Source organism: Pieris napi, chromosome Z (assembly GCF_905475465.1).
Source record: "Pieris napi chromosome Z, ilPieNapi1.2, whole genome shotgun sequence".
NCBI classification, from domain to species: domain Eukaryota; kingdom Metazoa; phylum Arthropoda; class Insecta; order Lepidoptera; family Pieridae; genus Pieris; species Pieris napi.
This window is the reverse complement of record NC_062259.1, coordinates 13,663,242-13,690,709: the sequence shown is the minus strand read 5'-3', so window position 1 is coordinate 13,690,709 and position 27,468 is coordinate 13,663,242. Positions and strand designations below refer to the sequence as shown.

At 33.2% G+C, this 27,468-nt stretch overlaps 2 protein-coding genes across 3 annotated transcripts; one reads left to right on the top strand and one right to left on the bottom strand.

The window, feature by feature from the left end:
• Positions 1 to 1,352: 1,352 nt before the first annotated feature.
• LOC125062480 (secernin-3) lies at positions 1,353 to 4,341 on the top strand. The gene is made up of 6 exons (XM_047668453.1): positions 1,353 to 1,616; positions 2,445 to 2,641; positions 2,898 to 3,204; positions 3,386 to 3,577; positions 3,676 to 3,810; positions 3,889 to 4,341. The coding sequence occupies exons 1-6, from the start codon at positions 1,464 to 1,466 to the stop codon at positions 4,096 to 4,098; spliced, it is 1,194 nt and encodes a 397-aa protein (XP_047524409.1). The 5' UTR covers positions 1,353 to 1,463; the 3' UTR covers positions 4,099 to 4,341.
• A 3,648-nt stretch (positions 4,342 to 7,989) lies between these two features.
• LOC125062401 (protein male-specific lethal-1-like) lies at positions 7,990 to 25,786 on the bottom strand. Of its 2 annotated transcripts, none has more exons than XR_007119261.1 (12): positions 25,051 to 25,786; positions 23,926 to 24,051; positions 23,284 to 23,380; positions 22,989 to 23,148; positions 21,833 to 21,936; positions 14,842 to 14,973; positions 14,324 to 14,595; positions 14,138 to 14,231; positions 13,851 to 13,999; positions 13,280 to 13,404; positions 12,345 to 13,144; positions 7,990 to 10,540 (listed from the first exon to the last, which is right to left on the bottom strand). XR_007119261.1 is itself a non-coding variant. In XM_047668302.1 (12 exons), the coding sequence occupies exons 1-12, from the start codon at positions 25,429 to 25,431 to the stop codon at positions 10,468 to 10,470; spliced, it is 1,917 nt and encodes a 638-aa protein (XP_047524258.1). In that variant the 5' UTR covers positions 25,432 to 25,786; the 3' UTR covers positions 7,990 to 10,467. The 2 variants fall into 2 exon arrangements, 1 of the variants encoding a protein (XP_047524258.1); XM_047668302.1 differs by lacking the exon at positions 12,345 to 13,144 and adding an exon at positions 11,767 to 11,970.
• Positions 25,787 to 27,468: the final 1,682 nt, after the last annotated feature.

Here is a 27,468-nt window from a genome sequence, read left to right as displayed (position 1 = left end):
CTCTGGCATTGAGAGCGTCTATGGGCGGCAGCATATTATCACTTAATATCAGGTAAGCCTAAGGGCCAGTTTCCCCCAGTCAAAAAAATGATTACCTTTACGCTTACTTTTGCACTGACTATAGGACACTGTAATGAGCTTGCTTTGCAATTATCCCTTCAGACTACAGTTACCGTCATAAATTTTGACTGCATCCTTGAAGACCATGAAATATTATTGATTAACCACCTACTTTGCTAGTCAATGCTACTAGTAATAAAATAATTTGAATATTTACTCAAATTTCTTATATAACCTCTGTTTTTTATTGGAGCCCCTTTTTAAGAATAAAAATACCTTCGCAAAGAGGATGCGTTTTCTCCACGGTGTCCTTGGCTATGAGATCTAGCTCACCTAACCAAATATTTTATTTTACAGAAGATCATTTGCTCATCTGATGTATGATGTACTGCGACAATGCTTCCCACCGGACGCGGCGCTACTCCCAGGCCCGACGCCAGTTCTAGACGGTTTACTTCCTGTTTCCGACTGTTAACAACGTGACAGTTGCAAATAAAGGTTTTTGAATTTGGCTTAATAATTTGAATGGGCAAAGATGTAGTTGCCATAAAAACTTTATTGTCTATGTAAAATCCGTCATAAGTCTGTGTTACAGAACATAATATTATATAAAAAAGTTATATTTATTTTCCTTAAACAAATATAAAAAAGCTAGCCTGAGGTAGAATATAAAACGTAAGACGATAATGAATGAAAGAATGACGAAACGCTTTCGTGTTCCGTATAATTGGTCAAAAACAGTCAGACATGATGCGTGATGATATCACGATCATGTCTGACAACCAAACACGATATCGTCTTCCATATTATGTCGTTTTACATTCTCACCCCCAGGTCATATTTATCCGAAGAGAAGTACAAACTTTTTATTCTAATCGTATCTATCATTTTACAACGTCAGAGAGACTTTTGTAATAAAAAGTAATTTTAATATTTCATTCATTTTTAACTGTTCGGCTAGTACTATCAAAGTAATCTGAAAGCGGGAAAATTTAAGCCACTGTTACCAGAATGACAGTTAGAGGGCGTTATTTTTAATGTATGGTTAGTGGTTACCTATTTTTACATGAATGTTATGCTTACCACTAATAAATTAAATTATTAAATTTAACTTTATTACTGCATAATGTCCTATATATTATAATATTATATTATATTATATTCTAATGAAAACACTGTAACCGAAAGTCTATTAATTTTTAATGTATCTGTGGTAATACTTTGACACTAAAAGTTTTTACATATTAACGATTGACAACGTCAAACTTAATAAATTCACATTACAATTTACATTTCTGTGACCCAAGTTTCAACTTTCAAGTTTCAACTTAAAAACACGAAAATTTATAGAACGTTATTATTGTTTTATTATTTTTGAAAGAAACCTAATAAAAATATCAATAATGGATTACCCTCGCTCGTGTGATACGTTTGTCGTTTTGCCCCCGCTAACAAATGATAATGGCGTAATATTTGGTAAAAATTCCGACCGGCCGCAGAACGAAGTCCAAGAAGTGATTTTGGTGAAGAACAGAGTCCGGGAGTCCAAACTTAAGGTAAGGATTATTATTCCAATATGTTTTCTAAACAATAAAATACCAGTACAAAACTCGAATAATGACAAATAATAACAATTATTGTTCTGGTTCTGGGTGGGTCATATTGTTAATTATTTTTTTAATTTAAGTTTTAAAAACGTTTAACAGCTTTTAAATATAGCGATATATTTAAGTTTATTCTGTTATATTTCCTCTTGTATGATGTCTATATCTTTCTGTAGTAATCTCCCTAAACTAAGAGCAAAAGAATTTCCTCATATTTTCCTCTATAATTTGTCATGTCATCATTATATTGTATTTATTAACATGACGATTTAAACAACATATCTGTCTTGATTAGCCTTATAAAATAAATAACGAGTTGTATGATACTTTTATTATACCATAGAGGTTTTGTAATCCCTATGACAACTAAAGTCACCTGTTATCAGCCTATGCTATTACAATATTGTCCGACAGTCACAGTTTACAATTAATAATGACTTACCATTCTCTTCATAATAATTATTACTACAAATGAAATCATTATTCTAGCCCAGTAAACAATATTTGGTCAACAAATATCTTTTTCAATGTAAAATAATGGTTCAAAATAACTTTATTTCAATTTTCATGCAAAGCTTGAACCAATATTATGCACATTTGCATAAATGCTTTTACAAAGAAAATCGTTTAGTTTTATTTAAAATCAAGTATACAGTATTTACAATTGTCTTAACCTACAAAGTAATAATAGAAAATAAAATCAATATAATAGTAATAATATCTTTTATGTAAAATGAATTTATACATATTCTCAATATTGTATTATAACTGTTATTTTAGTGTACTTACATCACAATAGATGAAAGTCCCAATGCGATTAATGATGTAATGTTAAGTAAGCCAGCATGGATGTGGGGTGCAGAAATGGGTGCTAACAATAAAAATGTAGTGATTGGTAATGAAGCTGTTTGGACTAACAACAATGAAGGTGATGGAGACGCCAGACAGAAAAGGCTTTTAGGCATGGATTTAGTCAGGTGAAAGTCACAGTTTAATCATAAAATTTAAATAAAATAAAAAATTTAATAAACTACTAGTATGTATGTAGTGAATACTATGTTATGTTTTATTAATATTGGCCACAAGGGACAGCATCTTCCAGATTTTCAATACTCATTTGTTTTATAAGCATTAACATTGTATAGATTATTAAGCCCAGTGTTCATAACCTGGACTGTCTGTGTCTTTCCCTTTTTTTTGGGGAACCAGATCTCAGTACTACTAAAATTCCAGGCTTGGTCTGGAGAGAGGGAACTCAGCCGATGAAGCTTTAGACATCATAACAGACCTCCTTGAGAAATATGGCCAGGGTGGTCCATGTTCAGAGTTTGATGATAGCCACTTCTACCACAATTCTTTCCTCATAGCAGATCCAAAGGGAGCATGGGTACTAGAGACAAGTGGAAAGCTATGGGCTGCAGAGAAAATTACTCAAGGATACAGAAACATCTCCAATGGTCTCACAATCAAAACCAAAATTGATAAACATTCAGAAAACTTGTTTGACATTGCTGAAAAAATGAATTATTGGGATGGAAAAGTATGACTACAGATATAAAAGAGTTTTTATATCATTATTTTTATATTTAATATCTTCAAACACTGTACTATGGTTAGCGTTGAAGTGAAAGAACCTCTCTTTTGAATTCATGATAATATATTTAAAAAAAAATATATATTATGTTTATTTTGTAAATACCAAACAAATTAAGATTTTTTAGGGAAAACTGGACTTCACGTCTGCATTTTCCTCTGGTGGTGACGAGATGCGACAAGCAGAGGGCGAAAGGTTGCTAGGTGCATTATCCTCAGGCAAAACCTTTGACGTAAAGGCTATGATGAACATCTTAAGGCATAAGGACAGTTGTATATGCCGAGGAGTTGACGACACTTTTCCAACACAGGGCAGTCAGGTGTGTTAGCAATCAACTAAATTTTATTCTTTATTGTTAGACATTTAAACGGTGATTAAGTTTATTATATTGGCTTAAATATTAAATGACCGGTTTAGGTATCATCGTTATCTGCTGCGGGAGTTAGCGTTCACTGGTTTACGGCCACACCTGACCCTAGTGTTTCGTATTTCAAGCCGTTTATCTTTACACCAAATGCGTTGGCATCCTCTTACACCGTCAGTCCTAATGAGGTAATTGTTCTATTGCATACTTATCAGACTGGGCGTAATGTGTTTCTCCATAATAAACTAATTTTGTATAATTTGCAGGCAAAAAGAGAACATTTCCTGTACACTCTTCACTCGAAATACGTATTGAGAACGAATAACGAGAAAATTACGGAAATCCTTAAAGGCGTTGAAGACGAATGCCTCCTAGAAATAACATCGCTGATACAAAACCATACATCAGACGAGACCTCGGAAATTGACGAACTTTTTAAGAAGTGTGTCGAAACAGAGATCAAATTGTATGGTTAGGCTGCTAACCAATCATTTTAAACTCTCTTTATTTTGATTAATCATTATGTGTAAGTTTTTTTAAAGATTAACTCGTATGCTCCGACGTGAAACCCCTGTAGGCTGGGACAAGGCTGTCTCCTTTCCCCGACCCCGTTTCTTCTGACAGCACTGGGGATACTCTTAACACTGGCCGGGCAGTACCGGAACAAACTTTTGTCCAAAGTCGGAACTCGGGTTGATGGAGAGTGTTCAGAGGAGTTTGCACCAATGCACCAATTCGACTTATGGTCTTTCAAGAAAAGAGATTACCAACTATTAAAAGGCCGGCAACACACTTGCGAGCATGCCGGCACCGTCAATGGTGGTGCCATAAGCCTCCTGGCCGTTTCCCCCTGTCTTATATAAATAAGGTATAGTCTCATTAAGAACTACATCATAATCGGTCGATGCGTTTGGTCGTAGGTAGACGTCAAAGATGATATTATTATTATCAAAATAGTTACACATAAGTAATACATACTTATCGCCCCGAAACTATGTGTATAGGTATTATTATTATATTATTTTAGCCCTTTATACATTGTACGTATAAACTACATTGATTAGAAGCTTTAGTTGCTCGAGGATAATTCCATTTAATAGCATTGTTATTGCATGATACATAGTAATTAATATATATCTTATCTTAAACTTATAGAACATTAAATATTGGTTTGAGGTAACATTAAAATAAATACATTTCATGTATTGATTTACTATAATATAAATATTATTATGGTCAAAAGCATCTCTAGTCCAACAAGCTTTGACACGTATATTTTTGTAAGCTTTTAAACTTCAACGTTTTACATTTGTTTCTTTATCTTCGAGGTACTCGTCGTCAGTCAAAACGATTGGTTCTTCATTATATTGTAATATTTTAAAAATATAACAATAAGTAATATAGAACTTTAAGACTACAGATACGAATAATGTTATATTTATGAGATATATCTAGATTTAGAATAGTTGAAAGCTTTGAAACATTGCTGAATGTTAAAATGAAATGCACTGTTCATTGCTTAACGTTGTGATACGAAGGCCTTATTTTTAATTTTGAAATTAAATATTTATTATCATGAATATTGCTATACATATGTTGCGTAAATTTTATCGTAAATGAGAACGATTTTTGTCATAATGTAGGATTAAAATTTTAACACCAAACTGATTAAAACATCCAAATAAGTACAGCTAAGTGCTACACAAAACTACTATTTATTTAAGTAATCCAATGAACTCTTTAGCACAAGATTGAAGCCCAATTTGGTCACTCTAGATTAGACTCAACCTTCCCTATAAGGCTTCTATGGTATTTTTAATCAGGGGTTCAGGGAATTCAATATCAATATCGCTCTCTTTAATAGAGATTTTAAATTTCACGAATTTATTATTCCATGCACTTATATTTTAGGAGAGTTGTAGAGAAGTCTTTAAATGCACAGTACAGTTGAATTCATCGCTCATTTTACTGATTTTACATAGTCTATGAAGTTAGTTTAGTAGAATTTTACTTAAGGGCTTGTCGACAACGTCCGAAATAGGTTTATCTATATGGAGTAGATAGTCTGCTGGTAGGCGCTGGTCGTGTCGATCTTTATAAGAAATATACTGTGTGTAAGGTACTTAGGACTAATTATTAAACAACGTCGGGTGCAATCTCTTATCTTAGCACTAGTATATAATCGAATGTAGATCAATATTCTTTGTATCCGTAGCTTATAAATGGCAACTAGAAATAGCGATGTTACAATTACTCTCTAGGGTATGAAACATTGCAGTATTTATTTTATATGTATTCTAACAAAATACATTTCTGATTATGATGGGTTCTGCTATAGAAATAACCAGAAACTCTTCTACGTCTTCTCTGAGTAGTTTATTATTTTTATTTCAAAGATGAAAACAATAATAAATTAACTACGAAAATAATATGACATGTATAATAAATAAAATAATGTATTGTTTGCAAAAAAATCCTGACATTATCTGAAAGCATGATAAATATTGTCATAATTATTATTTAAATGCTTTATTTTAGTAATAAAAAGTTAATAATTTTTTTTTTGTTTTTCCTCGAACACGTCAATAAGATGTCTGTTGAAAACATAAATATATTGACTTGTTTTATTTAAAGTATAATATTAAATAAGATTGAATGACAGATAGTGTTGTTTACCCTTGTAAATCAGAAATATTATTTATTTCTTAATGGTAGGGGAGCCCAAGAGGGGATTTCGGGATTTACTAAAGCGCGGCAGATAATATATAGGGGGATACCTTGTACCCGGTTAAGTACCTCCACAAAATATGAGGCCCATATATAAAGCCGCACGTGAAGGAGACAGGATCAGTTTAGTAAAAAAAATTGACCATCAGAAATTCCCGAGCGCGTCAGATTAAGGTAGGGTGAGTTAATTACATCCTAAAAAGTGTATATTCCACTAATCTGACAATTTGAGAGTGACGGAAAAAAAGGGGAGGGCAACAAAGTTGTAAAAAAAAACGTCATCTCGACATTCTCGAGCGTAGCTAATTTTTTTTTTATTTTGAAGGAAATAATTCAAGAATAATGAAAAATATATAATCTGACGATTTCCGCAAGCCGAAATAACAAAAATTCGTCGATAAAGTTAAATGCGTGCAGCTGCGTGATGCCTACATTTCCTTAAACCGATCGGAATCTACTAAACGTCGTTCTAAATATTTCCCTCAAAATTACATTTCCTGTGAATTTGAACCGATTCGGACCGATAGATTTTGAGAAATTTTGAAAAATCTTAAAAAAATAAGAAATATTTTTTTTTAAAGTGGTTTCTTTATCGATCAACTTCAAAAACTAATCCGCCTTTGAGCTTGAAAAACCACGTCGATCGCCACCAAGCTGGTCAAAAGCGGTTGATTCGTTCGAGAGATATCGTACACGAAAGAAACCCGAAAAAGTGTTTTTTCGGGATTACTCCGAAATTTGTGGTTCGATCAATTAAAATTATTTATGAGGATGATAAAACTGCGTCGAATGCCGCCAACCGCGTGAAAATTGCTTGATCCATTCAAAAGTTATTGCGGTTTGAAAATTCCAAAAATAGTGTTCTATGAAACTTCTATCAGACTTTCGAGCTGGGAGAGCTCAAATGCATAGAAATGTTATTTCTTTGAACTCAGCGAGCTCAAAATATCAATTTTAAGCGCCCAGGAATGGAATTAGCGGGAAGTTGCAGGGATGGCCCTTTAGGTGAACCGTTTTTCTATTTTTTTTTTGGCAGATCAGGCGAATCCCTCTAGATAATCGTCAGATTATGAGACAGTACGTTTAGAACATAAAGATGAACCACATATATCTTAATCTGACGCGCTTGAGTATTTCAAAATTGCGATTTTTTTTTGCAAATTAAGAAAATGGCTGTGGGTTTGCGTCCCATCGAAATCGTCAGATTAGTGAATGAGAGCTTTTTTTTGGTGCACTTAACACTCCCTTAGAAAATCTGACGCGCTCGATAATTTTTTTTTTTTTTAATTTTCAACCCTTAAATACAACCACCCGCATCATGCAAACGATCAGATTAACATACGTACATTATTAAAAATACGTAGGGCGTAGATGCTATCAATATCTGACGCGCTCGAGGATGTCCATGCAACAGTTTTTTTTTACATATTTAACTATCTATAGCCGCTTCCCCCACCGATGAAAAGGAATTTATCATATAAAATTTTTTTCATCTTTTTATCTAAGCTTTGCATCCCAATAGGTCTCTACGACGCTCGAGTAAATCCCCATTTAGCATCGTGGGCTCCCCTACCATAAAGGGTAATTTTTTTTGTTGAAAATAGTAATATTTTCTTAAAGGGATTAGCAAATAAAAAGAGTTTTGATTCAAATGATTTTATTATTCAGTAGACAATCTAGACCATACTCAAGACTTGTATCACATTCATATAAACATTATGAAAAAAAAAACATTCCTTAATATTATTTTTCTGTTGGTTGTTTTATGTTACCAAAAAGAATGACGGATCTGCAAATATCATTTTCAGATATGATAATTAGTTATAAACATTAATAACAAATAATAATTTTTAAAAGTGATATTATGCAGATTTTATTCCTTTTGTTACCATTTGGGCTTAGAGAATTAAAACATTTTTTGGCAAAACTTCAAAATTCTCGAGTAGAAAAGTCGACTACTTGGCGTTGAAATGATTATCTAAAACGCGTACTTAAAGTTCTACTCTTACAGCTAATTAAACACTTGAATTATGGATTATAACCCTACTATGTGAAATGTATTGGAAGATATAGAAATGCAACATATAAATGTTTATTGAGACAAAATTATTAAACTTTAATTAAGTCGACAATTCTAACGAAATCTGAAATTTATTAAAAATTCCGAACAGGGGTGAAGAAAAATAATAATATTGTTAGTCGAAAAAAATGTATTTGAGAATGAAAATAGGATTTTTGAAATCGTAAGAAACAGGGACCATAAGGTACTTTTAAAGTCTATATATACAACACAGGACAAACGTGTGAAATTCATTATTAATTTATGTTTCAATATTAATTTATGAGATCTTGAAAATGCTCGAATATACAAAAGCCAGCCAAGCGAGTATACAACGATAGCTCGTAGCGGCCTTTGTTTAGTTTTGTATTTTCGAGTATTAGACACAAACTGTTATACACAAGTAACATGTCGCGAGACATTTTAATATTATTAATAAACAACAAATCTTATTCAACAACTACTTGGTGATGGTAAACACTTATTATTAATACCGCCAGAATAAAAAACACTTTAAAATCGTATTCGCCACAGACTTTGCGGATAAAACATTTTTGGCTTAGGTACAAGGATGATATGGTTCTCAACTTTGGTGAGAGCTCCAGGCACACTTTCAATTGAAAAAATATTCTCCGGCATTAACGTACTTATTCTCAATAGCGAAATTCGTTCAAAAATGTGTAAACCAAGTTTATTTTGCAGTTGTTTCGCTATATAGAACCTATTTCACGTAACAATAATCTATTTCGAGAGAATATTAGGTCAGTCTAAGTAATACTGAATAAATATATACTAATTACTTACAAAACAATACCATTCTTAGGTTTTCACAACTAAAGTCCGTCCTAATCACCTCGTTCCACGACAGAGCGGTTTTTAACACATTCCGCCGCGCACTGCCTCATGGTGGAATCAGCTGCCACTAGAGATATTCCCTCAAAGGCCAGCAACACACTCGTGATCCCCTCGGGGATGCAGATGTCTATGGGCGGCGATGAACACTATTCAAAGTGCTCGTATTTAGTTATCACCTAAGTATCGGCTAAAGAGTAAAAAAAGGAATGAACATTCCCATATTGATAAGAAGACGGGAAAGTGAGAACATGATTAAAATTCACAGCGGAGATGGCCTTCACATATTTACAATGATTTTATGTTTAATTAATTAAAATATTACTTCTAATTTACGATTATTTAAGCGTATATTGGTCTAACACCAGAAACTTGCTATTGATTTACTATTAACATCGAGAAGTCTATTATGGAAATGTATACAAAATACTTAAATGATTAAAAATCGTTTATTTTACAAGTGATTTTATAATGAAGTTCTACTTGGAAGAGTAGGTCTTAACGGGTTAACTCTGCGGAATTGGGACAAGCCTTTTTGGTATTCTATAACAGTGGCCAAACAAGAACTTAAAATAAAGCATAAAAATTGCTTTAATTTTAATTAATTTCATAAAACGCAATGTTTTTTTTTAAATTGCACCATTTCATCCATTGCATAAATTTTTATGGAATACTATAAAAATGGACATGATACTTTAATAAGAATATATCATTATATGTTTAATCCAAATATATATATTATTATTAAAGTTTTTTGCGCAGATCCATCCACAGGTACGGACCATAAAAGTACACTTAAACGTACCTTAAAGTAATATCAGAGAGCTATATGTTTTACATAGAATGGGGAGCAAAATACGCTAATCACTACTTTGACAATTTTGAAGCCCTAACATCAATGAATATGATGCTTAAATAATCTAAATAGAACACAAGTACTGTATATATAATTAGGCTAGCTACTTTTCAACAGTCGATCAAAAAACATATCATTTTAAAATTATCCCCAAGCGATAACAATTAGACAGTCGTCGACACTGTCAAAGAATGCTAAATATAGCAATACAATCGTATAGAGGCGATTCGTATATATGTATACTTAAGGCAAAATCGAAATGTGATGCATAGACTAGAGGAAGACAAACCCAGTCACGCTACACTAAAGTGCTCATATAAATGCATATTTGACGTTTATACCGTTCTTACATTAATGTAACGTTTTGGAACGTTTAGCGCGTTTTAACGCTTTCGAAGTGCGAACCCATGGCAACATGAAATTTCTGAAAGATAAAAGTTAACATTAGAGAGGCTTTATTTTCTAATTAAAAAGTAAATTTCTTGAAACGACGATTTAGTAATCGTAGTAGATTGACAAGGCAATTACCGTACCGTTAACAAGAGTGTAATAAAATAAAAATTGTTTGAATAAGAATTAAACCAAGAATTACTAAATATAAGGTAAAGCGATAGCAAAAAACCATTAAACTGATAGCCGCCTACAAAACATCACCCTTAAAATACGCCATGCAGAGAACCAACACAAAATACACAAAGCAATTATTTGTTCAAATTAAACATAATATTATCACAGGTAAAAGAGATTACTTTTAATTAATAAATTACGTATCACTAGTCTGTTATGTACGTAGCGTATAATTTCGTGACAAGTTCCGTAACTGTATAAGATTAAATCCGAACAAATCAAGGGCAGGTAAATACTTTACAACACACAAGCAAGTGTCGGTAAAATAAATAACACAGCGTAAAAAGCACACCGATACCATTATTAGGAATTAAATTAATGATTAACCCTCAAACACTAATCAAACAAGCAAATTCCAGCATGCTTAAGTGAATAAAAAAGTTTATGGTGCAATGTTTCCAGTGATCTTAGCAAAAGCTTGTATTGTGCATGTGAAATGAAGACCAACCTAAAATAATAAAACCAAAAAATGCAACAAGCCGCGTATGACAATTGCATTAAAAGCAAGAAAATGCTGAGCCAATGATTTAGAATCCAATTCGGTGCTGAGCGAGAAAAATGAAATGGAGAAGTACGAAAAGTAACGGGTTATCTTCTAATACTGAAATGAAATATTTTTATTCAACATTTATTTCTGAATACGCAACAATAATTCAATTAAAACATGACCCACGCGGTACTCTAAAGGAAAAGTGAAATACTACAAACATTCGATACTGCCGTTTACCTTATTGAAGATTTATTTTCAATGTTTTATGGATTAATTTGAAAAGACATTCGATAAGCTAGTATTTAGTCATTGAGAATTTAAATTGAGTTTTCTTTTTATGGTAACACTAGACACTAAAATAGAATACGGATGTCATGTTGAAGATACTCTAAGAAGCTTTTAAAAATTGCTATATTATTGGACAACTGGAATTATAAAAGAAACGAGCGACTACGATATTTCATTTCAATACAAAAGAGTAACACAACCATCGCAGTGGCCAGAGTTGAGCCTCCGAACGCGAGCAAACTTACGCATGTGGTAAATCAGGAATGTCCTCGCCGAAAGCCCCAACGGGCAAACTGAGCGCGATTTGTAATTCGTGCAAGTCTCGCTGGGGCCGCGGCCACAAAGTATAGACCGAAGGGGGAGTTACGGGCATATTCGACCACGAGTCTTTATGCCGCTGCCGCAAACGTTCCATATGTCGCTGCTCTCTTATCCGTCGCATGTGCCATCTGAATCCGCCACAATTCGTTAACTTCGATTTACAAGTGGCCTTAAGTCCAATTAAACTTTCTAATACTTACTTAATATTTAAAACTCTTAAAACGAGCAAAATGTATACAAAATATTCTATTCGTTACGAGGATTAAATCTCATTTCTTATGGTCCCCGAAACTTTCTTTGTTGGCATGCTTTTCAAAAAGATAACTAACTACTGATTAAAATCTTATTGAATAACCTGTACCAGTACCCGCTGTTAAATTAAAAAAAAAACATACAGTAATTTAATTTTTTTTTCTAATATTATTTTTAGTCGGACAACACATGGGACTACACAATCTATGACCGATTGATCGATACTCTACTCAATCAGCGTGATACGCACCTGTGGGCCTTTGGATGTCAACTATACTCTAAGGTGAATCACAAGATGTAATGTTTAAACAAAGGGTTATTGCTGACACAATATAAGACCGCAAATCACGTCTCCATTTTTATTTTTATTTGTAAATAATGGTAGATCTATCGTAGTTATAGCAAAGCAATGCAAAATTTAAAAGAACATAAAAAAAGGGAAAGCAATTATTTTTTGTTATTTAGTAAGAATTAGAAATGTTGAGTATTGAACGAAAATTATGAAATAGCACAAGTCTTACGAAAGAAGATAGAAAAACCACAAAATAATAAATAACCTTCTTTATAAAAAGCCACGAAGCGACTTCTAACGTAAAATTAAATTAAATTTATTTATCATAACAAATATGTTTATGTTTCAATACACGTAAAAAAAACATTTTAATAATTCACTTATTTTATCTCTTCACGGAGCTTTTTCTGAAGAATTTTCTGGTTTTTACACGACTAAATAAAACAATAAAATTTTGTACGCCTGTTATTTGTGCCCGAATAATTTACTATTGTCACTGCTTACGCCGTTTAGCCTACGAGTACTTTCCTTATTTCAAAGAACTCGTAAAGACGTGAAGACGCAAATAAGTAAACTTTATTTTTTAATATTATATACATAGTTGACATAACGTTGTGAAAAACTGAGTGACGTCAGCAACCCCTTTATAAAAATTTCTAACTTTGAGTTCACCTTAGAATATAAAAGGCGTATGAGATTACAGATGCAGGTCTTCTATTATTTTTAAGCAACAGGGTTTACCGTCGACGTGTCCTTCCCTAATTAAAAAATATCAAAACAAATTGAATCCTGCAGTTTCCACCGGGTACTGTTATTTTTATTAAATTCTATTAATTGAAAACTTAATCGTAAATAATACTGTAATTTCGCGATAAATTGAAAATAAAAATGACCTCAACTGGCGCCTTTCCTCTGTTTCGTGTTTATTGTGACGTTTCTCATACGTCTTATCATTTACAAATTCAGCACAAACACAATGGGTGTCGGGCTCGTATTTATTTTCGCGCCATTGCGGTACCTGAAACATTTTTCTTTTTATATATCTCACGAAGTTAACCATTGTTACAAAATTAAGTGCATTACTTTGTGTCGCGGAGTGAAGGTCCGATGATTAGCTAAAGAGCCAACAAAAAGCTGTGAATTTTGATCCAAAATTTAATTTGTATACAAAATAAACAGCTCCTGTTGGCCCTCAACATTAAGCCAAAAATCTGAAAAGGTTCTTTCCTAAAGCAACATTGGTCGACTTGTTCGAGAGTATATCGCAAGCTGTGACTTTTGATACAGATAATCAACTGTACCAAAAGTCGCAGCTACGACAGGCCCTCGATATCTTCTCTTCTTACTGCTCCTGTTTTACAATTACAAGTTCATTTTGCGTCATAAAATGGTGTCTTTAAAATTTAATACTTGTCATGAAAAATTGTATACCATAAACAAATCTTCTCTCTTTATTATAATTACCTCGACATTGTTTAATAAGGCTAGATCAGGGTCGAATAGTTCGCTATTAACTCCAGTCGCTAGAGTGACGCACCAATCACATTCTGGGTCTCCGATTAGAGTGTGGAACGGTTCATGTACTGAAAAGCCGGGGGGAGGCGACCTCTTCACTGGAATTATTTTAAAAAAAAATGTGTACCTTTACTCCTAAACACATACGCAATCGGATTTGTAGATGTTTTGTGTAACACAAACAATTATTTCTTTTTGGAATTATAAACTAATTTACTTAGAAAAATTAAATATACCTCTTTTAGCACGTGGCTTTTTAGTTTCTTTGCTGATACCAGTGGTGGAAAGAGCCCGCTTTTTTCCACGAGACGTGCTCGGTTGCTCTTCGGTCTGTGGACATGCATATATGCGATATAGTTCAACAGTACTTTTTGAACACATGAAACAAAGCCGTTAAACACTAGCAACGCTTAAGCACTGACCTGCATGTGTCGTGTCGCCTGGCTAAGTGAGTCATGAAGTTCTTCTATACTGAGCGATTGTTCCAACACTGGTTCCGTCGGGTCAATCGGGTAGCCCAGGTTTTCTTTAGATTCCATGTCCGGCGTTACGTTTAATATATCAACTTCACACTCCTCACTATCAGACACTATATCCTCGAGGGCACTCTTTCTCTTTTTGTTCACAAATAAATGGGACGCCGTCTTGCGTTTCAGAATTGGATTCTCTTGGACTTCTTGAAATTCGGCTTCCCCTAAAGGCGACACAAACACAATACAAAATAATTAACACGTTTAATGGTAAAAGGTCTTAGGGAGTTTAATTAAGTATTACTTTACAAATTGGTAAAGTCCGAGTAAGTACTCACAGGATCAAAAGTTAACTAAACATATAAAACAAGTTGTTTTTATGTCACACAAGATATTCCAACATATCCCTCATAACTCACGACATCGAATCTTTGAACTAGATAAAGACATTATACATATTAATACAGTACCTAATTGATATGGGTCTTCTCCTGTCGGGATAGTATCGATTAGTCGTAAGCAGTGAGCAAGAGATCCTGTCGATTTGTACTTGAAGGCTTTTTTAAATACAGGACTCTGGTAGCTTTTCCCAACCGCAACAGCTACAAGAAAAAATATTTAATTTGTAAAATCCAGATAAAACAAAAAAATAAGCGTAACCAAATAAACATCCAAATTAAGTAATTAATTTTTTAATCAATTGCACAACCCGTTTAATGTTTTTTTTTTTATTCAAGCATAAAACCCCATAAAGCATTACAATCTCAAATCGACTTCTGAGTTTTCCAATCGTATTGGTTGAAGCAACTTATTATATTACAATCGATATATTTATTAGGCCTGGTAGGGTAGGCATTACCACCACCACCATGAGACACTCAAAATTTTAATTTTTAGCAGACGCACTTGCACAATAGTTACAACTAATATTCACGCAAATAAGCAACGCAATAAATTTTAAGTACCTTCAATGGCAAAAAATAACATCAACTTTATTTTAGCTTTGTACGTGGCTATTTTAGTAATTGTAGGGATTAGGAAAGAAAATTAAAATTTACACAACACCTGTTTGCGAAAAAATTTACAAAAAAAACCATATATTGCTTTGTTCACACGAGCTTACTTACGTCAAAGTATAAGCACGCCAATAATTATAGTAAAATTTCACCAATTAAAAACAATTTACAATATAACACCAATTCAAAACGCAAACTTACAAAATATACTACTACTACTAAAAATCGCGCCTGCTATCGATAGTCGGTTTTCGATTCATAGACTTTAGACATAGACAAAATAGTTTTCTTTTTTCAAATATTTCTGATGGCATGATAATAATTATTGTCATCTTGCTGACATAACACCTGTCATGTAGCTAGAATTGTCTATGACTTACGCAAATTACGCGTTACGCGTACGCGCCATTTTATATGTTGTAATTTGTATTATATGAATTAGATCATTTATAAAATACTATTGTCATTAGATGTATCAAGCATTTCAACCCTGGAGTCGTGCATCCGAATCGCGGCTGTGCGTCAACGGACTTTTCTATGTACGCTTGTCGCTTTCCATGCCGGACAACAGTGAGACATGCGTTAGATAGAAAAATTTATGGTGTGGCAGGCATAGAAGACTGTCCACTTGCCTATTATGAAAAATAAATGATGATGAAACAGATACTTAAATCTGAAGCCCAGACCTAAGAGATTATATCGCCAAGGGTTTTTTTAAGTATTTTAATACAGCACCTAAGTCTGAATGTTTGTTAAAACAAATTACGTTGGCAGTTGGTATATTTCAGCAAATATAGCCTGTACTCGTCGGTAATGTAGTTTTTGAGTTAATTTCTTACAAACATAAAAAGTAATCGTAGCACCGGCAACTTAAGAAATTATGTTTAGATAACAGGAAATTTAAATTGTCGTCTCTTACTCATTCCCTAAAATCAGCAAAAAAAATCCCAATTTTCGTCTGCAAATACCCACCCTGGGGGATCAAGCACCTCTCTTTCGAATTCTTCATAATTATAATGGATTAAACAGTTCTTAGCAGGAGCAGATATATTCGGTTGTGGGCTGATTAATTTTAAAGAAAGCACTGTTGCCTAGCTCGTACCAAACATATTAGATAAAAGGATGACGTGGTAAACTTGAATAAATAAATTTATTTACGAACACAAATTGCTTCGGTAAAGATAAACGTCTAACATTTGCATCTACGCAATGGGATAATCGTTTGTTTTTGTTTCCTTATTATGCGACCTAGCCTAATGTATTGATACTTCCGATGAATTAAATATTATGCAACACTTTGCTTTACATTGCCACTTATATTTTTCACTGAGTGCACCCACCAATACCTATGTATAAATTAATGTTGAATTGATTTGATAATTCAAATGATTCAAATTAGTGACAAGTCGCCTTATAATAGTAAACATGGATAAATTATTATCTATCCATATTGTGAAGTGTCTAAAAAATTGTGTTCCGTAACATGTGATTGACATAACATTTTTGTTATTGATAACATGTAACCTGACATTGTGAAGGATACTAATATATAGATAGGGTGTAAATTTTTAGCATTATTTATTAATCTCTTATGTAGAAATGACCATAATTACTGGAAAAAATTAAACAAAAATAAGAAAACCTTTTATTTAAAATTTATACAAAATTAAATAAAATAACAAACATAAATAATTAAATACAAAATGTCAATATAGTAAAAATTACAATTTAGAAGTCTAGTATTTGTTACGAATAGTGTCCAAATTCAAAAACTTTTCCATGTCCTGACAGTCTTTTAACTATTGTGCTTTCGTCAGTCGAACCCCTCACTACACGGTGAAGACCTCCTCCAGGCGTCACCCTATCTATTTTCCGCATTAATAAGAATAACGCAACGAAAATACTTCTTTACTTTCAATAGGAAATGATATCGAATACTTGTTGGAGGCAGTAAAGAAAGGTTGGCTATTAACAACTTGAATGGCCGGGTATCTTGTTCCTCTCCTACGTTCCCGTACGTTCCGCAAGCACTTCTTCCTTGAACCAGCCCGTCTCTTGCTTTGAATTGCTCTTTATTATAAGCTGCAACAAATCGTATCGAAGATAACGCAAAATCTGTCCGCATTTGAACAGTGTGCATAAACTTTCGTGTTGTAACGGTATCGTTTTGTTCCCTAGTTCAGTTTCTTTCCTCACATGGTATTCTACCTGTTACCGTTTCCGAGGGCTGCTGAATTTTGGGTTGTAATGGAAATGAAAAGCAGAGGTAGAAACAAATTTTCAAAATACAGATTGAATGCACGGCTTGGTTTATTATACCGATATCAATTTTTAGCTCGATTCTGCGAGAAACACCAAAGCACTTGTCTCCATCTTCTTTCGGTAATTTGAAATTTTATGCCACCGCTATCAATTGTACATGGTTGTCTGCATTTTTTTTAAATCACCCCAATTCTATATGGTCTTACAGTATAGTGCCGTTGGCGTCTCCGAGGAAGCACCAGGAATGTTTCTTCCTATATTCTCGACATGGTGATAGTCACATGTTTTCAGCATAGCGTCTGTTACTCTAAATAATTCGATTTATGTTTTGTCCAAAAAATAGAACGTCACTACCGCCCCCTATCACCGTACCGTAGCTAATCAAAGTTTGTTTAAGCACACGCCGTGTTCCAGGCCAGCGTTCAGGCCGTTGACTTTTTCGTGGTATGAAAGTTAGAACCTGATTTTATGTACATACTGTAGACCATATGATTTTGAGTTTTTTGGACTAAAACTTCCACCCCATCAAATTTCCAGTTTCTGACCAAATGCCGCTTTGATTGCCCATTGAATTTGTTGCCGATAGCTGTCACCGTTTTGGCGAGCTGTTGAAAATTTTTCGAATCTTCAAACGCTGGACTTGTAAGCTTTCCTCTACTCATTTTTGGAATCTCTATACGAAACCCATTCAATAAAAGGCGATTGATGGGTGAAACGTGGTAATTTAGCTTTATAAAGTATAATAAGAATATTTCTTCCACGGATTTGTGGTTAGTCTCTGTACTTCAGATTTCTAATTATTATTACAAAAGATACTTTCTTACCAAGAATTCATCTAAGTCTAAATAACCTAATCGTTTGTTGTTCAAATATATAAGATGTTTAATAGAATTATCCATTAATTTTATTTTGGCTTGATAAATTTCTGCTCTCTGAATGTAAAAAGAGTATCATTTCTTTCAAATCCGGGGCATTTCCCCTCCCCCTAATACAGTCAGACACACTTTGTTTTACTTCTTCGTAAATACATTTATCCTCTATTTTCTGTGAGTTGACAGTAGATCATGTTCCTAAATGATGAATAGTGTCAAACGCTTTTAGAATATTTAAACAAAATGTACGCTGAATCCGATAAGCGCAATATTTGTCTATTCATGATGTAGGAAAATGCACATTCTTCTAGTTTTAGCTTGTCGATCGATTAGATATTATCTGATTCGACATAGGAGCTATCTGAACATACGAGGAGGTATTTGTGTATGACTCAGTATCAATAAGTATGTTATCCTTGTGACATACAGCTTCTTATAAAAATCCGTGGTTATTGTATCAGTCCTATTATTTATACTCGTCATCTATCGTGAAAGCAATGAAATTATATTGTCAGATTTAGGCTGAAATAAACACGAAAAAAATTAAGCTTGTTATACAGCACGCTTTATTGTAACTCGCCGCCTTTCTCTCAAAATACAGCTAAAATAAACTTTGTTATAAACTTTTACATTTACAATTAGTTTGGGCGGAAAGAGAACCGTGGTGCGTTACGATGTCGTTGGAGTGCTAAATTACCTTTTTGTTATGTTGATTATAGTTTGATATATATATATATATATATATATAAGTTCGTATATACAAGCTGCTTCATCGGTAATCACATAAAAATGATAACGCACAAGAGCTCAACGATATTAAACGATTTTTTAATAGCTAGTTGCCATTGATAATTTTTACAAGCAACGTTGCAGTTTTGATTTATGCATAGAGCGCACTATAGTGCGAAAATTAAGGAACAATCTTTCTATCCCTTGCCCTGCCCTACTTAGATATTGAGTATTGACCCATCAGTCGCAATGTCACTGTGACCGAAACTGGTTATGTAGTTAGTCCACGCGCAGTTCTCTTATGCGCGCGTATTAATTGTAAGTCTAACGAATAAAGAAGTTGTGATTTGTAGAAACCCAATATGAATTAATAAGTAATTTCATAAAAGTGGTAGAAGCTTAAGAACCTAGGATTAGAAACACCAATTATATAGGTACAAATAAATGTAAATTAATATTGGCAATCAACAAATATAATTTTCCTACTTCCACTAAAAGTTAACCGTGTGTTAAGATAAGTGCCACAAAAAAGTGAAAACCTTGCTCGTTACCAACAGCAGTAAGTTTCTTAACTTAATATTGTATTTGATTTCATTCTTAAGACGATTACGTTTTGTTTAACAAGTACTTGAACGTCGTAAAATAATAATTTCCATACCCAAAATAATTATGATAGGTTGAACCGTGCACAAAATTTTTTGATGTCGCCAACAGCTCTCGTTCATAGCTCGTCGCGCGCGCCGCTTTTTCAAAGTCATATGTTTCTACGTATGGTTATTACATTTAGTTTAATAACGTGAGTTAACCCAATTTAATCAAACGTAAACCTATTGAATGTATTAGAAAACACACGTGAGATATAGTTGAGATTCATTCACATATTCACACGACACTTTCGAACATCTAAAAAGTAAACAATCGTGTCTACTCCGGTCAATTTAGACCAAAAAATGAGAGTGAAGTTACATAAAGTCCCAACAACCTGAATTTCAGTGAAATTCTTCAAAACATAATTATAAACAATGTCTAGAAGTTCCCCATCATTCCCGTGTAAGGAAAAATTGTTATTCAAGGGCAAAGGTCAAAAAAATGAGTTTTTCGCGATTTTCAGCAAAACGGTAACTTTTATCATAAAAATACCTCAGACAAAAATTGTGGATCATACAATTATCTATAAAAAATGTATCAATACTTTTTTCGTTACGGTAACAGGTAGTTTTTTTAGGAGCTCCGTACATAGAAAGAAGAAAGCGGATGCCGTTGGTAATAACTTCTTGTTGAGTTGAATTACTCTTTTAAAGATCTTGACACTTTACAAAAGTAAATAAACTTTTTGATGAATATATTATATCTGATTGATGCTGAGCTTTTCCTGGTTTTAAGAAAAAAATAGTTTTTTCAGTTGGCGTTCGAGCAGTGAGTAATACAAGTAAGTCAACATCTTCACCAACAACAATAGTTGTATTTGTCAAATTGAATTGCTCTATTGCTGTTTCAATAATCAATACATCAGCATCATTATAACTTTTATAACTTTTTAAATCGTTATATCTCAGAAACGGTGGCTCGTAAGAAAAAAAGTATTGATACATTTTTTATAGATAATTGTATGATCTACAATTTTTGTCTGAGGTACTTTTATGATGAAAGTTACCGTTTTGCTGAAAATCGCGAAAAACTCATTTTTTTGACATTTGCCCTTGAATAAAAAAATTTCCTTACACGGGAATGATGGGGAACTTCTAGACATTGTTTATAATTATGTTTTGAACAATTTTACAGAAATTCAGCTTGTTGGGACTTTATGTAACTTCGAATGTCTAAATTGACCGGGCTAATCGTATTAATCTTAATTTGTTATGATGTCGTCGACACAAGTGAACTAAGGTAAATATTTACGTCCCGGTTTTAGGTATTCTTTTCATCCTACCGAACTAGCAGGCCGATGCGCCGTTTTTCAACGATGTCTAGTATGAATTAATTGACCCATTTTACCTCAATTTGTTTGTATGGAAAAATGGGTTACTAAATTATTAACATTCTCCTTATACTTTTACTTATATCCTTGAAATAGAAAAATAAATATGATTAGGTTTAAAACACGTTGTATATATAAAAAAAAATAAAGTATATATTATTTTTAGTAAATAACTTAAATCACGAGTAGCAAAAAAAAGAATTATGTTAATACGCGTAACTGGGGTTCTCTTTCCATACAGTCTCTTAACGTAATTCGATTGATGTTGACAGTGATCGTGACAGTTGATAAATGGCAACACTCGTTTTGACATTTCATGATCATGCTCGACTGCTTTTAAATTGTTTTGTTTTCTTTATATCATGTTGCCGGTCGACGATCCGTGTTAATACGACCGATCTATTAAGTGGTTAGAAATATCTTAGACACTTTATACTACAAGGAACTCGGTGCAAGTAATAGACATAACCTCTCTATTAAGCAAAAATCTTAATATGCAAAGAATATTCTATTTATTTTTACCAGCGCTTGAATTCCATAAAAAAGCTCCAAATTGATATATATTATTTATCATTGATGTAAACAAAAACCGAATAAAACTTACCTTGCGGCGTTTCAATTTGCTGCTTTGAGCGGCACCTGGTCGATTTGCTAGTACTTTTCCGCTTCTTTCTTTGAACCATAGGATTGGTCTTAGGAGACGCTTTCCTGCGAAGTTTATGGATAAGTTATATTTGTAGACACCCTTAAGCCGATATATAATTAATAACTATCTTGATGTTAATAGAGAAAAGGCTACATCTTATCTGTGATCGGTTACGTTATCAATGAAACAGTCTTCGACGATTTATGTCACACGACTGACGTATAGAAATCAATATTGTAATTATCGAATTGGATTAATTAATGCTTATGTTACTGTTGGAGTAAGCTTTCGTTAGCCACGTCGTACACAGATTACTCTCGAGAACAACTAGTGTCACACTGCCAAATAAATCTCATTTACGAAGGCGAGGTAAACGCAAGCATCGATAATTCAAATAATGTTAATAATTCATTTGATACAAACTCGCATATCGCACACGGCCTCGACACGATCTCTATCTCTATCTTTAGGTAACGTCTCCGATATTAAGTTTCACGAGTCTCTCTCTCAAAGGCTTTCGTCTGGATTCAAATTAAAGGATTTCAGATACATCATTAATTGGTGAAACATTACAATACACAACAAAATCTGTAAAATATTAAGTGAGTTCTGAAGAACTTTGAAGGTTAATTTTCACCCTTGCAATTCATTTAACATCGAGATTGCATTGAGATAATAATATATATAATTCTTTCTGATTTTGAACTTTCTATGACTAATTTTTCTCTTCTCTTCTACCGTTTATATTATATAGATCTACTTTTGTAGTATTGCCGTTTAGCTTTTCGGTGTAATGAATAATCAAACATTAAAAATCAAGATATCAATCTGTGTTTTCTAATTTTTCATTCAGCAAACAAATAATATGAATAGTTATTTCGGCACGAAACACTCGGCTTCGCTACGTGTCGGGGGCGCATAGAGAAATAAAAATCGCATCGCCACATTGAGCATCGCCACTTTAATCGCTGAGCTCACCGGGCTCTACTCGCTCAGCAAATATACAAGAAACGTCGGTCGTCGTCGTTCATTATTTGGATATATATCGCACAGCTTGTGTTCTGAATATACAATAAACTCTTTGATAAGTATAAGTAGCGACAACATTCGTTACCTATTCATGGCTTGTCGCGGCTTAGCCTGGCTCTGTGGCTCCTTACAGTTCGCCTTCTTCATCACGGAACGTTTGTTTTCAATCATTTGGCCGGCACACGTTTTTAGATGTGCGTAGTTTGCTCCTGCGGCTATTTCTCTATTATGTTTTTCAATGAGTGCTGAAAATAAAAAAAATCTACTATGAACTTTTTTGGATAATTATTTAATTTCCATCGAGAATTCTTCAAACACAGAAAAGTATAAACAAATACATGAATATATTGTACAATTGATTAAGTGATTAGAAATTATACCTTGTGCAGAGATTCGTGCTCGCTCAAAAATTTCTTTTAGGTCATTTTTTCTTTCCGGCGACCTGTGGCTCGTGACAGCTGGATAGAAATCGACAATCTGAAAACAACATTTATGAATTAAAGTAACGCGAGACCTCATTTAGTTAATTTAAACATTTAAGCAGTTTCGTATAATTTGATAATCTATCTATGTATCTGCACACTCACGCTTTTTTCCCAAAGGATAGGCAAAGACCACGGATCTCCACAGTCAAACCGCATAATTTCTTTATACATAACATATAGAAATGCAACCCGTCACAAATACATTGTTTTTTATCACTATAATATTCAATTAAATACCAAAATATTATGACTCTTGTCATACTTAAGTCTTGTATTAAGTATTATACAAAAACATATAAAATAGAGTGTAGCTATTATTACATATTAGTAGTAAAGAATTAGTAGTGTCAAAGGTATCCCTAAAACAAATATTTAATATGAGTTATTTCATTGTTGAAAATCTTTGATTTTTTTTTAAATTAAACAGTGAAAATCAATAAAACTCAATCGATCTTGCTGCTTTATGTGCTCTATGTGCATTCTAAATCAAATCAACTATTATTATTACAGAAAACTAATATATAAGTTTCACCTCACCTGTGGAGATTTCTGGCTTATTGTTTCAGACGTGACAGTGGATGTGGGTTCAGGTGGGTGGTATGTCATTTCGTGTGGATCACAAGCAATACTTAATCCAAAAGTACCAACTAATTTTGCCTTGAGCTGAAATGATGCAGTCAATGGTATATTATACATGTACCTTTAAAAGTTCAGTTGTCAACTATTTTAGTGGATAACATATTATGTTATAAACGTACATTGGGCATTACAGATGAAAAAAAGTATAAATATTTAAGAAACTCTTACATTTTAGTGAATAATCTTTAATCTACTAAATTGTATTTACACTGTGTCTTTACACACACATCAATCAATACTTTAGTTAAAATGATGAATTACAACTGATTTAAATTTTATAAATAAGAGGGCTATATATATAAAATATCCTACATGAAATAAAATTGCTATTTATTTAAAATCATCTCCTGTGAGAACCTCATGATTAGTTTTTATTTTACAATTGTAAGAGCATAAATAAGAGAGTTATTTAAATATTGAACTAGAAATTTTCTATTATTTCAAAAACATATATCTGCAATGGTTTCATTACAGCAATATATATATATATAATAAATAAATATACTAATCATATTTGTCTCATATCTTACTATTACTTCTTACGAGTTTGTGGACAAACATACATACACTTGCAAAATACACATGCTTGGAAGCCTAAAATATGATATAACATACATACAACTGTCAACGGTCAAACTGATAACATATTTTCAAGTCAGGTTTATAAAGCAAATCTACCATAGATTAAATAAGCTAACATGGCTAGTAGTTATTCATAACAATATCTCAATAAGTTTCACAAATCTTGATTCACGTTAATGTTAAGAACAAAAAGCTTTAATGAGATGGTTTATTATTTTTGACTGTATCATCTATGTGTACATCATACAATTAAAAAATAGATATTTTAATAGATAAAAATTAGTTTAAATCCATTTTTTAATTTTGAAGATATGAAACATTCTCTTCAAAGGCATAATCTTTTGTTAAAATGCCTATATTGATGGATTTCTTTCATATAATATATTATGGACCTATGACCATAATAGTAGCCATACAAATAAATAAAAAGTATAAACTCACCGCATTATTCTCTAATTTCAGTACTTGATATAATTTGTCTTTCTTTGTGATCGCCTCGTTTTGTTGTTGTACTAACTCTAAATGGTAAATTAGTAAATCTTTCAAACGCTTATTTTTTAGTTCTAAGGCGTTCAGGTGCTCATGGATTTTATTCAAGTTAAAATATTTGTCTTCTTTTTCTGCTACTACCAATCGTGATGCTTGTTCCACTTGCTTATCAAGAGGAAGAACAGTTCTTCGTCCAGGATCCGAATGGCACGCGTAAATATGGTCAAAAGGAAACCTCACGAGATCATCCTTAGGGTCCAACTGATTAAGTGTCGTCAATCCAGTCGAAAAATTCATCAAATTATTTTTATTCACACTATTGCGACTGTTCATTTTTAAAGAAAATAAATGTAACAAACCGAAGCAAGCCTACCGGCTGTCAAACCTCATATGTCTTTATGTCTTTTACGGCCGAAACATTACAGCTGGGCGAAACACGGCGAAAACCGCCGAAGCCCGGCGGAAATTTTACGTCTATGCATTACACCAATAATTTAACACTCAACCACACACACAATAAATGATTACACTTGCAGTTATACTACTCCGTGGTATTTTGATTGTATTTTTTTATACAATCAGAAAAAAAGCTAAATTTCCTTTAAAACATTGAACAAATAACAAGTGATGTACTAATGCTTTCATGCAAAGCTTTCGCTCTACGATGGCCTAACCCTAACGCCTCATCAGTGTTGCCGATTACAAAAGTCTATAATACCCGAATGCCAATTACCAAGTGAGAAATTCCCGAAATTGGGAATTTCTCTTTAAATTAAAAAAAACAGCTTTTTATTATTTATGGAATTACTAGTAAAATACTACTACTAATACGAGGGTAGAATTCAGAAATAAGTCTAGCGCTAAGTCTGACTTCTGTGCGTCACAAATATGTTGTTACAGCTTGGGTTAAATCTCACCCTATGCGTCCTCGGCTCTAAACATGCTGTTATGCCTTGTTAAGACTATATGGCATAAGTAGTGCTAATATCACGTCATTAAAATTGATCTAATTGTTATTTAATATATTTGGCATCAGAGTACTGCGTTGTTGTAGAACATTGTATAGTGATAAAGACGAATTAGGCGTCATCCGGGTTGACGAAAACAGCAGTGATGATGAATTTAATGCGGATAACAACGAGTCTACATAGTAGTCAACAAAGGATAGCATAGACTTGAGCGCTTTTACATCCTAAAGAATTTGTGATCCAATCGAGTGCGTAGATTATATGGATTTTGATATATTATAAGATTTAAGAAATAAAATGTAACTAACAATTTAATTATTTTCTCTGGTTCATCTCACCAAATATTTGAAGTTATACTTCTTTAGGCGCGTTATGAAAAATTTATGAGAGTGAAATTTTACGATGCGCGCGCACCGTTACACAAAATTATCAGTATGAAGTTGACCACTAACGAATTATTCTTTTTAAACCAGCCGGGCGCCGAGCGTACGCGAACGATATGGGAATAAGACAATCTACAAGTAAAAAGAAATAGAATATGCGTGAAGTTAGCAGCTATGCCAAGAATTTTGATTGACCATAATGACCTTTGTAGTACCTTTTAAACAAATAAAGGAGTTTTAATTATTTTTCAAAGAAATTTAGCAATGCTTTTTCACAAAGACCTATCGTTACTTAGTTAAACGGTTATGAAATATACCTAGTTATTAAATTGAATGAATAGTATAATAAAATAATAAATAATAATTATTATTAATTTTAATTAATAATTGAATAATATACTAAATATTAAATATTATTAAATTATTAACGTTAAATATTTATTATTAATTATTTAATATTTTTAAAAAATAAAGAAAGCCAAAGAAGTATAACTTCTTAAGGGCGTACCTAAGAACACGCACCCTTTTTTTTATTGCCATAAGCCCATAAGAAACAACTAAATCTTGTAATTCTTTAACTAAATACGTATAAAATTCGTAGATGTGTACCTTCGTGTGACCTGCGTGCGCACTTGCGTAAGTATGTGTATAATGTATATGTGTTGTGTCCGCCTAATCGGTGGCCTGCCGCGCGGTCTTTTCTTCTGCCGAGGTCTCCATTCAAGGAGCCTGCGGGTCCATTGGTTCTTGTCCATGCGCACTATGTGGCCTGCCCACCGACACTTAGATGTTGCGACAGCCCTTACTACGTCGCTTACGCCGGTCTTTTCATGAATGGCCACTTTTAGTACGCGATCGCGAAGGGAGATGCCACACATTGCACGATCCATCGCCCGCTGCACAACTCTCAGGCTTTTTGCCGTTGTTGTGTACTTCGGCTCCATAAGTAAAGACAGGCTGGATGCACTGATTGGAGACCTTTCTTAAGTGCTATAGAGACGGATCTATCTTCTCTACTT

Bases quoted from the DNA above. Each gene is read 5' to 3' on its own strand.
- LOC125062480 (XM_047668453.1), top strand. From the start codon at position 1,464: ATGGATTACCCTCGCTCGTGTGATACGTTTGTCGTTTTGCCCCCGCTA. The intron at 1,617-2,444 runs GTAAGGATTATT...CTGTTATTTTAG, and splicing joins TCCGGGAGTCCAAACTTAAG to TGTACTTACATCACAATAGA. The intron at 3,811-3,888 runs GTAATTGTTCTA...TATAATTTGCAG, and splicing joins ACACCGTCAGTCCTAATGAG to GCAAAAAGAGAACATTTCCT.
- LOC125062401 (XM_047668302.1), bottom strand. From the start codon at position 25,431: ATGAACAGTCGCAATAGTGTGAATAAAAATAATTTGATGAATTTTTCG. The intron at 23,381-23,925 runs GTGAGGTGAAAC...TGTTGTTTTCAG, and splicing joins TAAGCCAGAAATCTCCACAG to ATTGTCGATTTCTATCCAGC. The intron at 21,937-22,988 runs GTAACGAATGTT...TAAACTTCGCAG, and splicing joins CCGCGACAAGCCATGAATAG to GAAAGCGTCTCCTAAGACCA.